The sequence below is a fragment of the Ceratotherium simum genome, chromosome 5 (genome assembly GCF_057802395.1).
Source record: "Ceratotherium simum simum isolate JZ-2026a chromosome 5, ASM5780239v1, whole genome shotgun sequence".
Lineage (NCBI taxonomy): Eukaryota > Metazoa > Chordata > Mammalia > Perissodactyla > Rhinocerotidae > Ceratotherium > Ceratotherium simum.
The window spans coordinates 83926570-83938973 of NC_141904.1; the positions used below are offsets into that span (position 1 = coordinate 83926570).

The 12404-nt window shown below is 59.5% G+C and overlaps 1 protein-coding gene across 3 annotated transcripts in view; it reads right to left on the reverse strand.

The window, feature by feature from the left end:
- The window catches only part of ATP2B2 (ATPase plasma membrane Ca2+ transporting 2), a 305152-nt gene that overhangs the window by 9213 nt on the left and 283535 nt on the right, over window positions 1-12404 (reverse strand). For 2 of the 3 annotated variants that reach the window (XM_087431489.1, XM_004443588.3), the window contains exons 17-22: window positions 10711-10817; window positions 10014-10205; window positions 7194-7407; window positions 5382-5593; window positions 5132-5239; window positions 3051-3233 (exon numbers count right to left, since the gene is read on the reverse strand). In XM_087431489.1, the coding sequence (XP_087287615.1) occupies window positions 3051-3233; window positions 5132-5239; window positions 5382-5593; window positions 7194-7407; window positions 10014-10205; window positions 10711-10817 (1016 nt within the window). Of the gene's footprint in view, window positions 1-881; window positions 969-3050; window positions 3234-5131; window positions 5240-5381; window positions 5594-7193; window positions 7408-10013; window positions 10206-10710; window positions 10818-12404 lie in introns of all 3 variants that reach the window. The other variant, XM_087431490.1, reaches the window with a different exon arrangement.

The window sequence follows — 12404 nt, forward strand, 5'->3', positions numbered from 1 at the left end:
AGGCAGGCAGGAAGCTGAGTGTTAGATCAGACTCCTCAGGGCCTGCTGGCACCCAGCCAAGACATGAGGCTCGGCCCACCAGCTTTCTCCCCGAGCTCACACTGAATGGGTCAGGAGCCTTGTCCCTTCCAGGAAGAGACAAGTGTGTGTGAGGCAGCTGATGCCATCAGGTATGCAAGGGGAGAGGGCAGAGGGTTCTGAACCACTGGGGGCAGGGCCTCCAGGCTGTGATCTCCTTGGTGGCCTGAGACCCCTGACTGACTATGACCTCTGACCTACAGTGTCCCTTCTCTTGGCTGGACCCCACTGTGACTGACTGTGACCCCTGAGGGCCTTGACCCTTTGCCTGACTTTGACTGCAAACTGTGACCTCCTGGCCAACTCTGATCCTTGCCCTGGAGTATGACCCTAGACTGACTGGGACATGCCGTGCCCCCCGGCTGACTGCTCCCCCTTGGCTGCTGTGACCCTGTAGTGTTCTCAGACATTTGATCTCTGAAACCTCCCTGACCGATGGGGATCTTTTGACTGACCCAGACTTTTTGACCATTTGCAACCCTCATGACTCTCTCACTGAGTGTAACCCCTGACCCCAGCTGACTCTGGCCCGCCGAGGGACTGCCACCCATGACTTGCTGTGCCCTCCTGACCAACTGGGACCCTCCTCAATGGCTCTGGCCCCTCAGCCCCCTGGGCCGAACGCTGACCGGCTGTCCCCCGTGTGCTCGGTGCCCCGGTCCCTGCCCGCCCAGTGCTGGCGTCGGTGGCGCCCGAGGCGGTAAGGATTCACACTCACGCCCAGCTGCAGCAGGAGGAAGGCTGGTCGGAGAGGAAAGAGCATTGGACAACGACACGCGACTAGGGCTAGAGAGATTGGCTACGTCCTGGCTCTGGCTGGTGACGGAGGACTGTCTCCGCAGGGCCCCCTGAAAGGAGGCCCCGCTCTTGAAAGTATTGACTACTTCAATCTGCAACGGAGGAGAGAACGAGACAAGTTGCGAGGAGAACGGACACGACAGCTACACGACTGACAGGCGCAACCACGAGAACAGCTGCAGCCACGGCACAATGACGTCACTTAAATCAAAACAAAAAGTACCACACACTCCAAGGCTCGGGAAGACGTCTGCTCAGCGCCGGGCCATCTGTGGTTCCCAGGGTCCCAGGGAGGACACGGGGGTCCCACCTTTGTCCCGCTCTAGCGGCTCAGGGGTCAGTGGGCCAGGCGGGGGCCAGGGGGTGATTAAACATGGTGTTTAGAGGCAAGAAGGGGTGCTCATTCCCTTGAGGGCCAGGCATGGAGCCAGAATGGTGTATGTGGGGACTCTGGGGTGGACGGACCTTGGCCCAAATCCTGGCTCTGCCATTTAGGAGCTAGGTGACCTTGGGCAAGTCACCTCTCTGAGCGCAGTTTCTTGTCCTTCAGAAAGGGCAATGCCACCTACCTGGCAAGGTTATTTGTAGGTGGCAAAGCCCCTGGCCCACCTTACTGTTCCATAAGAGCCAGGCTGGAGAGGACTCGGGCCCACTCAAGAAACTACAGTCCCACCGTCCTCCTGCGATCATAAGGCCCCTGAAAGTCTTCGTGGCTGGGTTGGCGACAGCCCCAGGGCCATGCACACTGAGAGCTGCCCCGGGGGGCTGGCTGCCGGGGTTCTTGTCGAGGAGGAGAGCCCAGGCTGTGTCAGGCTGTACCTCACCCTAGCTCTCAGAAAGGGCTTTCTCCTGAACCTCTGTCACCTCTAAAACTGGGGGGAGGGGCATACCTACCTCTCAGGGGTCTGTAAGGCCAATGAGATGATGTTTGAGACAGTGCACTGTGGGGTGTGAGGCAGCCCAGGGAATCTATTGCCTGTTATGTTTGTTAAATGAAGGGCTAGGCCATGTCACCAAGGCCAGTGAAGTGGGGCTCTGCACTTCCCAGAGCGTGAGGGGGTGGGAGGGCTCTGCACTTCCCAGAGTGTGAGGGGGTGGGGGGGCTCTGCACTTCCCAGAGTGTGACGGGGTGGGGGGACTCTACACTTCCCAGAGTGTGAGGGGGTGGGGGGGCTCTGCACTTCCCAGAGTGTGACCAGGTGGGGGGGCTCTGCACTTCCCAGAGTGTGAGGGGGTGGGGGCTCTGCACTTCCCAGAGTGTGAGGGGGTGGGGGGGCTCTGCACTTCCCAGACACAGCTCTCCCAGGTAGGCTGGGCATGACCAAGCCTCTCTTAGTTTCATAGTCCCTTCTCTTCCTCATCTTACAGGGCTGTGAACACATGCTATGAACTACAATCTGGGCCAGGGTGAGGCACCGGCCTGTGTGCCAGTGTGTGGCCTGTGGCAGGGCCTCATGGTTGCAGCATGTAGCAGCCATGCAGTCTCTGTCTTGGAGAAGAAACCTACTTCTGAATGGACACAGATCCCACATGCGTGCTCTGTACGTGTGTCCTTGGTGTGCACGTGTGTGTCTGCGTGTGCATGGGGAAAACGGAGCTTTGCTCCCCAGAGCTGCCTTGACGCCCTAGTGGAGGCTGGGGGCAGTGTCTGAAGCCCGCCGTGGAGGAAGAGGATGTGTGTGCATGTGTAGAAGTGGGCTCATGGGCTGACCATCCGGTCCAGGAGAATCCGGCGGTGACCCTGGCCTGAAGCTGCCATCCTAGCCTCATGTGGACCAGTCTCCAGCCTGGCCTGACCCTCCTGGTGGCCGCCTCACCACCCTGGTCCACAGTCCCTGACCAGAGCCCCTCTCTCACCTTAACCCTCAGAGTGACCCCTCCCCCACCCTCTTAGGGGCATCCCCCCCTGGAAACCCACAGTGGGTGTGATCCCCAGTCTGACCTCTCGCCGGGCTGAGAGGGCGAGGTGGAACATTCCTGAGAAGGCTGCTGTTTCTTGAGCAGCCATGCAACAGCACGTGTGAGGAACGTGGGCATACAGAAGGCTGGTGAGATGGTGAGAGCAGGTCTGGACCCCAGCTTCTGTGGCCCTGGGGGGTGGCATGGAGCGTGCTCATCTCCATCACCTGCCCGCCCCAGCCAGGTGTGGGCCCAGCCCCGGGAGCCTCCTGTACCTGGGTTTGGATCCGATTCAGGCCTCGGAACCACAGAATCTGGCCCCGCCGCAGCTCTCGCTCAGCGTGGTCTATCTCCTCCACGTCCTCATTGAGCTCCTCCTCCGGGATCTCCTCCTTCTGTGTGAGCCTGCCCGCCTCCTTGAGGAACTTGAGCCTGCTGGTCGGGATGGTGGCGATGACCTGCAGGGGACACGGCCATCAGGGTGACGGGGGCTGTCCCTCAGTTGGCCTCCTTCCCTCCCTGCCACCTCCACCTTCCTCTCCCTCCCTCCCTCTCCTCTTAGCCACTTACCTAGTTATATGTTCAACTCACTCCTTAACTCACCTCACCCATTCCTCAACTCAACCTTTACATTTCTTATTAATTTCATTTTTAATTCACTCACTCACCTAGAGTCAGGGGGACATAGTGGAAGATGTTGGCCATTAGGAGTTGGACAGATGTGACTTTGAATACTCCAGACCCTACTGGTCGTGTGACCTGGGACAAGTCATTTAACCTCTCTGAGCTCTGGTTTTCCCATCCGTAGGCAATTCTCAGAGTTGCAGGATTAAGCGAGATGGTGTGGCTAAGTTGCCATGCGCGAGACCAATTATATTAGGTCTCTGGGCTCATTCCTCCTGAGGTCATTGGGTCCTGGGATACCCAACATGGGCAACAGGGGCTCAGGGCCTGGGGGCAGCCAGTCCTGGGACTCTGGGAATGGTTGCCCTCCCAGAAAGGGAAAGCAGTATGGGAAGGGGACGTGCCTGCTTTCTGACTCTTCCTGCAAAGGGCTTGTCCATGGGGCTGAGGCCTGAGAGGTAGGCCCTATGGGGAAGCTGAGGTGGCAGAGGTAGGAGGCCCCTTACATCTCCTGGAGGGACAGACAGGGCTGGCCTGGACATTCAGCCTCAGGGGTTTTCTGGGACTTTAAGGTCAGCATTGCCCACCGGCATCATCCTTAGGGACTAGGAGTCTGCTCACCCAGACACCGAGAGCTCCCTGAGGGTGTGGGCCCCAGTGGGATAAAGATGGCCTGGCCCTGAGGGTGCCCAGGGAATGGAGTCGCTAAGTCAAATCTAGTTTATCAACTCTCCGAAGAAGCCCCAAAGTTTAAAGAAGGTCCTTTTAGATGAAACTAAATTTTCTTCTTCGTCTTCTAGTTAATTTCTGCCACTGCAACTTCTCACTCTAGCCCAGGAAGAGCCTGACGGCAAGAACAAATCTCAGGCTTGTTGTGGCCCCCATGGCCTGGATGACATGACCTTAGGAATAAAGGCCCTCTGGCCCAGAACCCAGCTCCCAGCACTTCTCAGCACCACGTCCTGCTCAGGCGCCTGTGAGCTGTGAGCACTGTGACGGAGGGTGTGTGTACGTGTTTGCGAGCCTGGAATTTGGGCAAAAGTAGGGAAGGAAGCTGGTGGGAGAATGTTCTGGGGTCATGGCTGGAAGGGCCCCTTCAGAGCATCCAGCCCAGGTGTCCCCAAAGCCAGGGAGGATCTCAGATGGCCACAGACACAGCTCTGAATAGCTCTGCAACGCGGCAGAGTTCGTCCCTCTCGCATCCCCTCGGAGCCTTCTGAAGGAGGCTCTGCTTGGTGCCACACCACCTACTTGTCTCCGTCAACACCCTCACACCACTTACTCACTGCCCTTCTGAACAACAAGCTGGCTTCAGGCTCTGAGCCTTCACAGGCCATGACATCTGGTTAGAGTTTAATAACATCGTTCTCATTACATTATTTTTTTGTTGGCTTCTGTTTATGACAAGAAACGTTCATTTTCTAATCATGTTAGTAATATAAAGTTGCCTTATGAAATAAATTTCAGTTAAAAAACTGATGTGATTGAAAGAAAATACTAAGTAAATTAACAGGATGAGTGGTATATAGATACAAGGCAAAGATCATAGTGGTGGTACCCCAATGACCAGCATTTGGGAACTGGGCCAATCCCCCAAAGATGGAGAGGGTCTTGGACCAACAGCGAGTCCATGGCCAAGCCAGGACCCATTCCTGGGCGCCTGGAGTCCCCTTCCAGTGCTCTTTCCCTTCCCCCGCTGACAGGCACTTCGTACAACCCACTCAGAACTTACCTGGCCCCAGACAAGCTCGCCTAACCCGATGAAGATGCACCACATCCACTGGTCCAGCTGCAGCGGAGAGCAGCTGAACGGCTTCCCCCCAAACTGCACGATCACTATCTGGAGGGCAGAGGAGCAGAGAGGCAGAGACAGAGAGACAGGCCATCAGGGGCCAGCTCGGAGCTCTGGGCTCTCAGCCCTGCGGAGGGCTCTGGTGGCCCACTGCCCACCCTGGCCCAGGTCAGAGGGGGGGCCTGACTACCTGGATGGCAAAGGTGCCCAGGACGATGGTGCAGAAGATGGGGTTCCTGAAGATGCCATCAAAGACGTTGCGCTCACCGTGGATCTTGCGAGCGTTGATCTCGTTGAAGAGCTGCATCATGACGAAGGTGTTGAAGATGATGGTGTAGTGCTCCGAGGGCGGCGAGTGCAGCGGCGCGTTCCTCCCGCTGTCGATCTGGAACATCTTCTCACCTGCCAGGTGAGAGGGCAGGAGCGCGGCTGAGGGCCGCGACCGGGGGACACCTGGCCCCGTGTGGGGGCCTCTTCTGAGCAGCCGGGTGCATCACCCAGACACAGAGGCACCCCTGGAGTAGGGGGCAAGGCGGGCCTGTGCTGTGGGGTGGCTGTGAGTGGGCGTGATGGGGTAACAAACCCTTTCTCCTCTGGGGAGAAAGACCTGGGAAGGGCGGTTTTCCACTTTTTCTGTGGAAATCTGATACAAGTGGAATGCCAGCTGGCGACATTGCGTGTACAACGTCCCCCTGGTTGGGAAACTCATCCGTGCTGGGAGTACTGGGCGTGAACTAGGAATAGCTGTGTGAGGCCACGGCTCTGGGCTCCCCGAGAGGGCTGCTGCTGGTAACTGAGCGTGGTTGCTGAGACTTCCGGAAGCTCAGGGGCTGTGTCAATTCCTATATGGAGCTGCGGCTTCTAGGCTCCACTCACGTGGCCTCCTTCTCTCACAGCTCGCTGTCACGTGCTGGGGGCAGAGTAGCCCGGGCTGCTGTGTAGACGCCCCTGAGGGCGTGCCTGATGCCGTCCTGCAGCCTTTGGCAAAGCTGCATTAGCTGGTGCCCAGAGGGCTCGTGGGGTTTTCTGAGTGTGAGGCGTCTCGTGAATCCAAGCCCACCGAGAGCAGGCATTCAAGTGGGGGAGCCAGCAAGTACACCAGGAGCCCACCCTGCCCCCCTCCCCTGCCTGACAGCTCTCTCTGCCTGGCTCTCCTAGTTTTGCATTCACACGGCTTCCTCTAAAGCTTTTCAGGATCATCCTTACAAGACTCCTGCCAACCCATCACCTTCAACATTTACAAGATGGGATCCATGCCCCACCTCCATCTGTACTCTAGACTTGGAGAGCAAGTGCTTGTTGGCATTGCAAGCCCAGCTGGAGGAGGCTCCTGTGGAGGGAGCCTTCCAGGCTGGGACTTGGAGCTGGCCCTGACTCTCTCTGTGACAGTGGGCCAGCCCTTCCCCTCTCTGGGCCTTTGTTTCCTCATCCATGACGCGGGTGTAGGCTTTGCCTGGTTCAAGTCTGAAGCGTCCATGGAAACCAGGCCAGTCTTAGCCCCAGCCAGACCTGGTTCTTGGCCGGCTCCTCCTCAGACCAGCTGCGTGCCCTCGGGCAAGTCACCACCCCTCTCCAGCCTCCATGCCCTCACTGTAATGTGGGTGGTGGCACCGGGGCTGCCCTCACAAAGCGGTTAGAAGCCCCAAACAAGGCGGCCTACATGAAGGCACTGTGGAAACAGTCTGCCGGCAGGCAGGTGTGTGGCACTTCCCCAAGGCAGTCTCTGTGAGGCTCCCTTCCCCGGGGCAAGGGTAAGGCGGGGAACGGCTCAGAGCCTCAGGCATGGTGCATGCTGTGTCTGGAGCTGTCATCAGTGGAAAAAGCCCTGGCTTTGGGGTTGGCCAGACCTGGGACAGGGCCTGGCTCTGCCCAAGACTTGCTGTGTGACCTTGAGCAACTAACTTCACCTCCTGGGGCCCACTGGCAAACAGGAAGGCGGTCATGAATTCAGAACGTTAGGTCCAGGCCATGGTGTCCCCAGTGGACGGAGTGGGGGACTCACCAACAAAGAGCAGGGTGAAGATGAGGGTGAGCTGGTAGACGGCATGGCCCAGGATGTTCTTCATCATGGTCCGAGAGATGAGGGGCTTGTTGCGGCCGTAAGGCTTCCTCAGAAGCAGGGTCTCGGTGGGCGGCTCAGTGGCCAGCGCCAGTGAGGCGAATGTGTCCATGATGAGGTTCACCCAGAGCATCTGCACAGCCTTCAGAGGGGAGTCCTGGGGACAGCAGCGTGGAGAGGGCGTCATGGTGGAGGCAGGCCCCACCTGCTGCTATGCAGTGCCCGGCGGGGGGCTCATCACTGGGGTCTCAGCAGCTTCTGCTGGAGCCTTGAGGCCGGCTCTGCCCATTGATCGGCCCTTGGCTGACCTGCCCCCTGGCTTCTTGAGCAGGTTTGCTAGGCCTTCCCTAGAGAACAGCCCAGAGCTGCCCATCTCAGCCTCCTCTTCTCCCCCAAGGAGAAAAGGGAGTGCCCCAGGCCCGATGGACACCAGCTCCCTGCCCTCCAGTAAATTTAACCACATCCCCACCATCTTCCCTCCTCCCTCCAACCCCTGTGGATGCGTCTCCCCTCCAGGCTGAGGCCAAGACCTCCCCCACCATCTCCAGCACAGACCCCGTCTCCTCTGCCTCCCTCCGCCCTTCCCCGCTGCCTCTTTCCCCTCAACTCTCCTACTTTACCTTAAGCAGTTATTCTGTGTATGATTCCAAAAATAACATATTTTCTTGGTAGAAAATTTGAGCAAGTAAGGAATAGCAGAAGAAGCTAAAACTCATCAACAATCTCACCACTTACAGGTTCCCACCATCTGCATTCTGGTGTGGATCCTTCCACACCTCTCTCTGGCTGAGACTGGGATCACACACTGACTGGTCTGTGCACAATCATATCACGTGGTCTACACTGCCCAAAGTTGCTGAATCCATTTGTCCTCCTCCTTCCTCCCACTCTTGTGCATACCTTGTCCGCGGCAGCCAGACTTTGGTCTTTCCATGCCCCCCAGATGCCCTTCTCCAGGGTCACCAGGGCCTTCCTTGTCACAAGTCGAGGGACACATTTTCCAGCCTCATCTCACTGACCTCACCACCGTGTCTGGCCACTGCCTCCCCCTTGCAGCCCCAGCCTTACTCTCCTGGTCCTCCTCGGCCTCTCTGAATGCTCCTTCTCCATCTCCCTCAGGGCCCCTCTGCCCCTGCCCTTTAAATCTCTGCTCCCCGTGGTCCCTTCCTCGGCCCCGCTCTCCTCTCCATATCTGTCCCCTGGCTACAGGTGCCGGCTTTCCCCCCACAGCCCCCTCTCCAGCCCAGACCTCCCTCTGTGGCTTTAGCCTCATCTGCTGATGGAACAGCTCCTCTAGGAAGCCCACAGATCCTGTAAGCCCAACAGCCTGAATTGAGCCGTTCCTTGCCCCTCCGTCCTCTCTCAGTGCGGCTCCTGAGGCCCCCTCTGCCTGCACCGCACACACTCACTCACCTCCTCGGTATTTATCACACCTCCTGGGCCTCTCTCCTACCTCTGCCCTGGCCCAGTCACGCTCCCCAGGGCCCTCAGATTCTTCCTGCCCACTGGCCTTCTCTGACTACATGCACTTCAGGGTCCGGGTCCCCCATGGCCCCACCAAGGCCTGCATGGCCCTGACCCTAACTCAATCCAAGACCTCAGGCAAACTGATAGTCCTCTTGGAACCTCAGTTTCCTCATCTGGCATCAGTTGGTCTCCAAGAAAGCTTGTGTGAGAGGGAGTATCATGGGAGTGTCCCCAAGCCACCACTAGAGGGAGCGTCTCACCCACAGACCAGGAGAGAAGGTCCTTGTGAGCAAAAGGTCCCCCCCTCCCCCAGCCACCCCCGAGGGCTCTCTCTCTCAGGCCTGGGGTACTGGGTGCTGCCACGTACATCCCCAAGGGCTCAGCATGCAACAGAGGGGGCAGCATTCCCAGGGCCACACCGCTGCTGGGGCAGTGCCGGCCTCCAGGCCTCTGGGGCTCCTGTGGGCAGCAGCTTGTCTTCCCACATGGCTGCTGGGAGGAGCCAGGCGTCGGAATACCCACTCTGTCCTCCCCAGGCCAGGCTGGTCAGCCCCTGGGGGAGGCAGGAGACTGTGGGAGCAATGGCAGATGAAGGCTGCTCCATCTGCTGAGCCTCAGTTTCTGCCTCTGTAAAATGTGGATCATCACCCTTCCTGCCTCACGGGGCAGGTTGAGGAGGCAGTGAGGCTGCAGGTGTCAGGGCCTGCCGGGCGGCTCCGCAGGGCTCGGCATGGGGCTGCTCAAGACCCAGACATGGTGAGTGGACAGATTCCTGCCTCTCCCAATATCACCGAGTCCCTGCCTCCCTCCTGTTGCCCCCACCCGGCCTCAGGAACCCAGGCAAACAGGCCTCTCCCAACACAACTCCACGCCAGAACTGAGGCCCTCGGGCCCCGCTGGCTCCTTTCCCCCCCGCCGGCCACCTGATGCCCCTCGGGCCCTGCCCTGCCCCTGCCTCCCTCTGGCCCTTTGTGGCCAGGCGCCCTGCCTTCCCTCAAGGATCGCCTCTCCTGCCTCCTGGAGCAAGGGCCAGGCCTGTGCGCAGGTCAGGCAGACATGGAGGTGAGGCCTGACCTCTCCCACTTGCGGGGGGGCTTGGGCAAACCCCACCGCCTCTGAGCCTCACTGCCTCCACTCCACAGGCTGGCGCCTCCCTGAGTCTGAGAGGCACTTCCCGGCCCTCGGCAGGCCCTCTGTCGGTGGGTGCAACAACCTGAATGCCCCATGTGGGTGTCTGCCCTCCCCCAGGCTTGCCCCGGGGGCACGCCCCGCTCTGCCCACCCCCGGAGGACCCACCTGCGTGATGCAGGCACCCGTGAAGGCCACGATCACAGCCACCACGTTGACCGTCAGCTGGAACTGCAGGAACTTGGAGATGCTGTCATAGACGTTGCGGCCCCACATCACCGCCTTGACGATGCTGCTGAAGTTGTCATCCGTCAGGATGATGTCCGAGGCCTCCTTGGCCACGTCTGTGCCCGCGATGCCCTGTGGGGACGGGGACAGGAGCCTGGGTGGGGTGACCAGGGAGGCGAGCAGCTCTAGCAACACTGTCCTCACCCCGACACGTCCTCAGTCCTACACAACCCCCCACATACACACCCAACTGCCCGCACAGCCAGACCACACGGGACATGCACATGTGCGCACACACGCACAAACACACACACGCACACGCACACACACGCCCCTACTCCTCACAGGCCCAGCCCCCTGAGGCCAACCCTCTGCCTTCAGAAAGCCTCTCTTTGCCTCCCGCCCCCCGGCCTGGACCCATCATTTCAGGGAGCCTCCCTTTACCCTTCCAGGAAGACCCTGGGGGCCAGGCTGAGCCTCGAGAGCATTGGGCACAGAAGGTGGACTGTAGGTGGGCTGAGTGTGAACTGGGGGTCCTGCACTGCCAGCTCAAGGCTGTGTAGCCCACGTCCTCCTAACCCCCTGCCTATGAGCTCCTGCCAGATGCCGCCCTGGGTCCCCTGTGAGTCGCTCCTACCATGGCGAAGCCCACGTCGGCCTTCTTGAGTGCAGGCCCGTCGTTGGTGCCGTCCCCCGTCACGGCCACCACCTGCCGCTGCTCGGTGTGCGTGCTGTCGATGATGCCTGTGGGGCGGGGCAAGATGGTGCTCAGGGCCTGGGGACCCTCAGTGGGGTGGGGGCAGCCTGGGCCAGCCCTGATCCTCAGGAGGACCCCAGGCTGGGCACAGCCTCCTCCCTGGCCCCTGCCCCGCCACCCCTTCCATCGTGGTCCTTCCCGGCTCCAGGCTCCTCCAGAGCTCCCAGCACCTGCAGGGGACATGGGGGACCTCAGCCCAGTGCTGACTTTCGGCCCCCTGTGGTCTGGGCCTGTCCGCCTCTCCTGAACCTTCTTTGCTCTCTGTAGCCTGTGGCCACACCAGCGGCCCCCGTGGCCAGAATCACCTCTCCTTTCCTGTACTTCAGGGGCCCCTCTGTTCTCCAGGGGCCCACCATCGGCTCCCCTACACCTTCTCCCTGGGAGGTCCAGTCACATCTGAGGAGGCCTGGGCTGTGCCATTTACCAATGACCCCTGACCACCGTTCTGGGTTTGACCTCTCTCCAGACGCTTATGCTCAATAAAATCTTCAACGAATAACAGAACGAACAGATGACATGTGGCCCTCGTCACTGAGCTGGGGCCAGTGGAAAAGGGTGGGTGAAAAATGTCATTATTGGGTATGTGTGCATTTCTGGGGCCCCGAGCAGAGACGTCCACAGGCAGGACAGAAATTTGAGTGTCAACATTGACATGCCCCTCTCTCATTCCGCACATCAAATCCATCAACAAGGCCTGCAAGTCCTAGTTCCGAAATCCCCTGGGAATCTTTCCACTTCTCTCTCTCCCTACTCCCTCTGCCACCAGCATCTCCACGCTCCCCTCTCACTAACCCCAGGCTCCCCTCCAGTCTGCACTGTGGCCCCAGGATCTCTCTCTAACCCCCGAGTCTGAGCCTGTTCCCCCGCTGAGAGACTCAGGATGACACGCACGTTCTCAGCTCCACTCATGACGTCTGAGGTCCTCCATGGTCAGGACTCGGCATCCTCTAATCTTCTCTTCTCTCGCCCCGTGGCCACTCCCAATCTGTGCTCCAGCTACAGAAACGGCCCTCGGTCCTGCAAAGCCAGCTCCCGCTTGCCCCTGTCTTTGCACAGGCTGTTCCCTCGGCCAGCCATCCTTGTCACCCACCTGTAGTCTGATGCCACTTTCCCTGGGAAGCCTTTTGACACCCTGAGGACACCCACCCGCCCTAATCAGATCACTGTAGCTCCCATACATTTGTCTCCCTGTCCTGCGCCTGGCAAACAGCAGCAGCCTGTGGAATAAGGGTCCCTTGACTTGGGGCACTGTACCCCCTAGCCCCCCCACCCCCAGCTCTTTGCAACTGTCAAAGTTCCACCCTCTCCCAGGCCCAGCTCCAAGGCGTGGGCTCCGGGAGTCATCCTGGCTGCTCTCCCAGCCGTTCCACTGCCCAGGACTATCTAATCTCTGTCCACTTGGCATTCGAGGCCTTTGTCCCCGCTGGTTCCCTTGGCCGGCCTGGACACTCCTCCAATGCAGGGAGGGGCCAGTTTTTTCTCTGTGGCTCCCCAGGCTGGCACTGGCCTTTTCACAGTCCTCCACTGCTCCCAATGGAGAGAGGAGCTGGGGGAACATCTTCCCCAGACTCTTC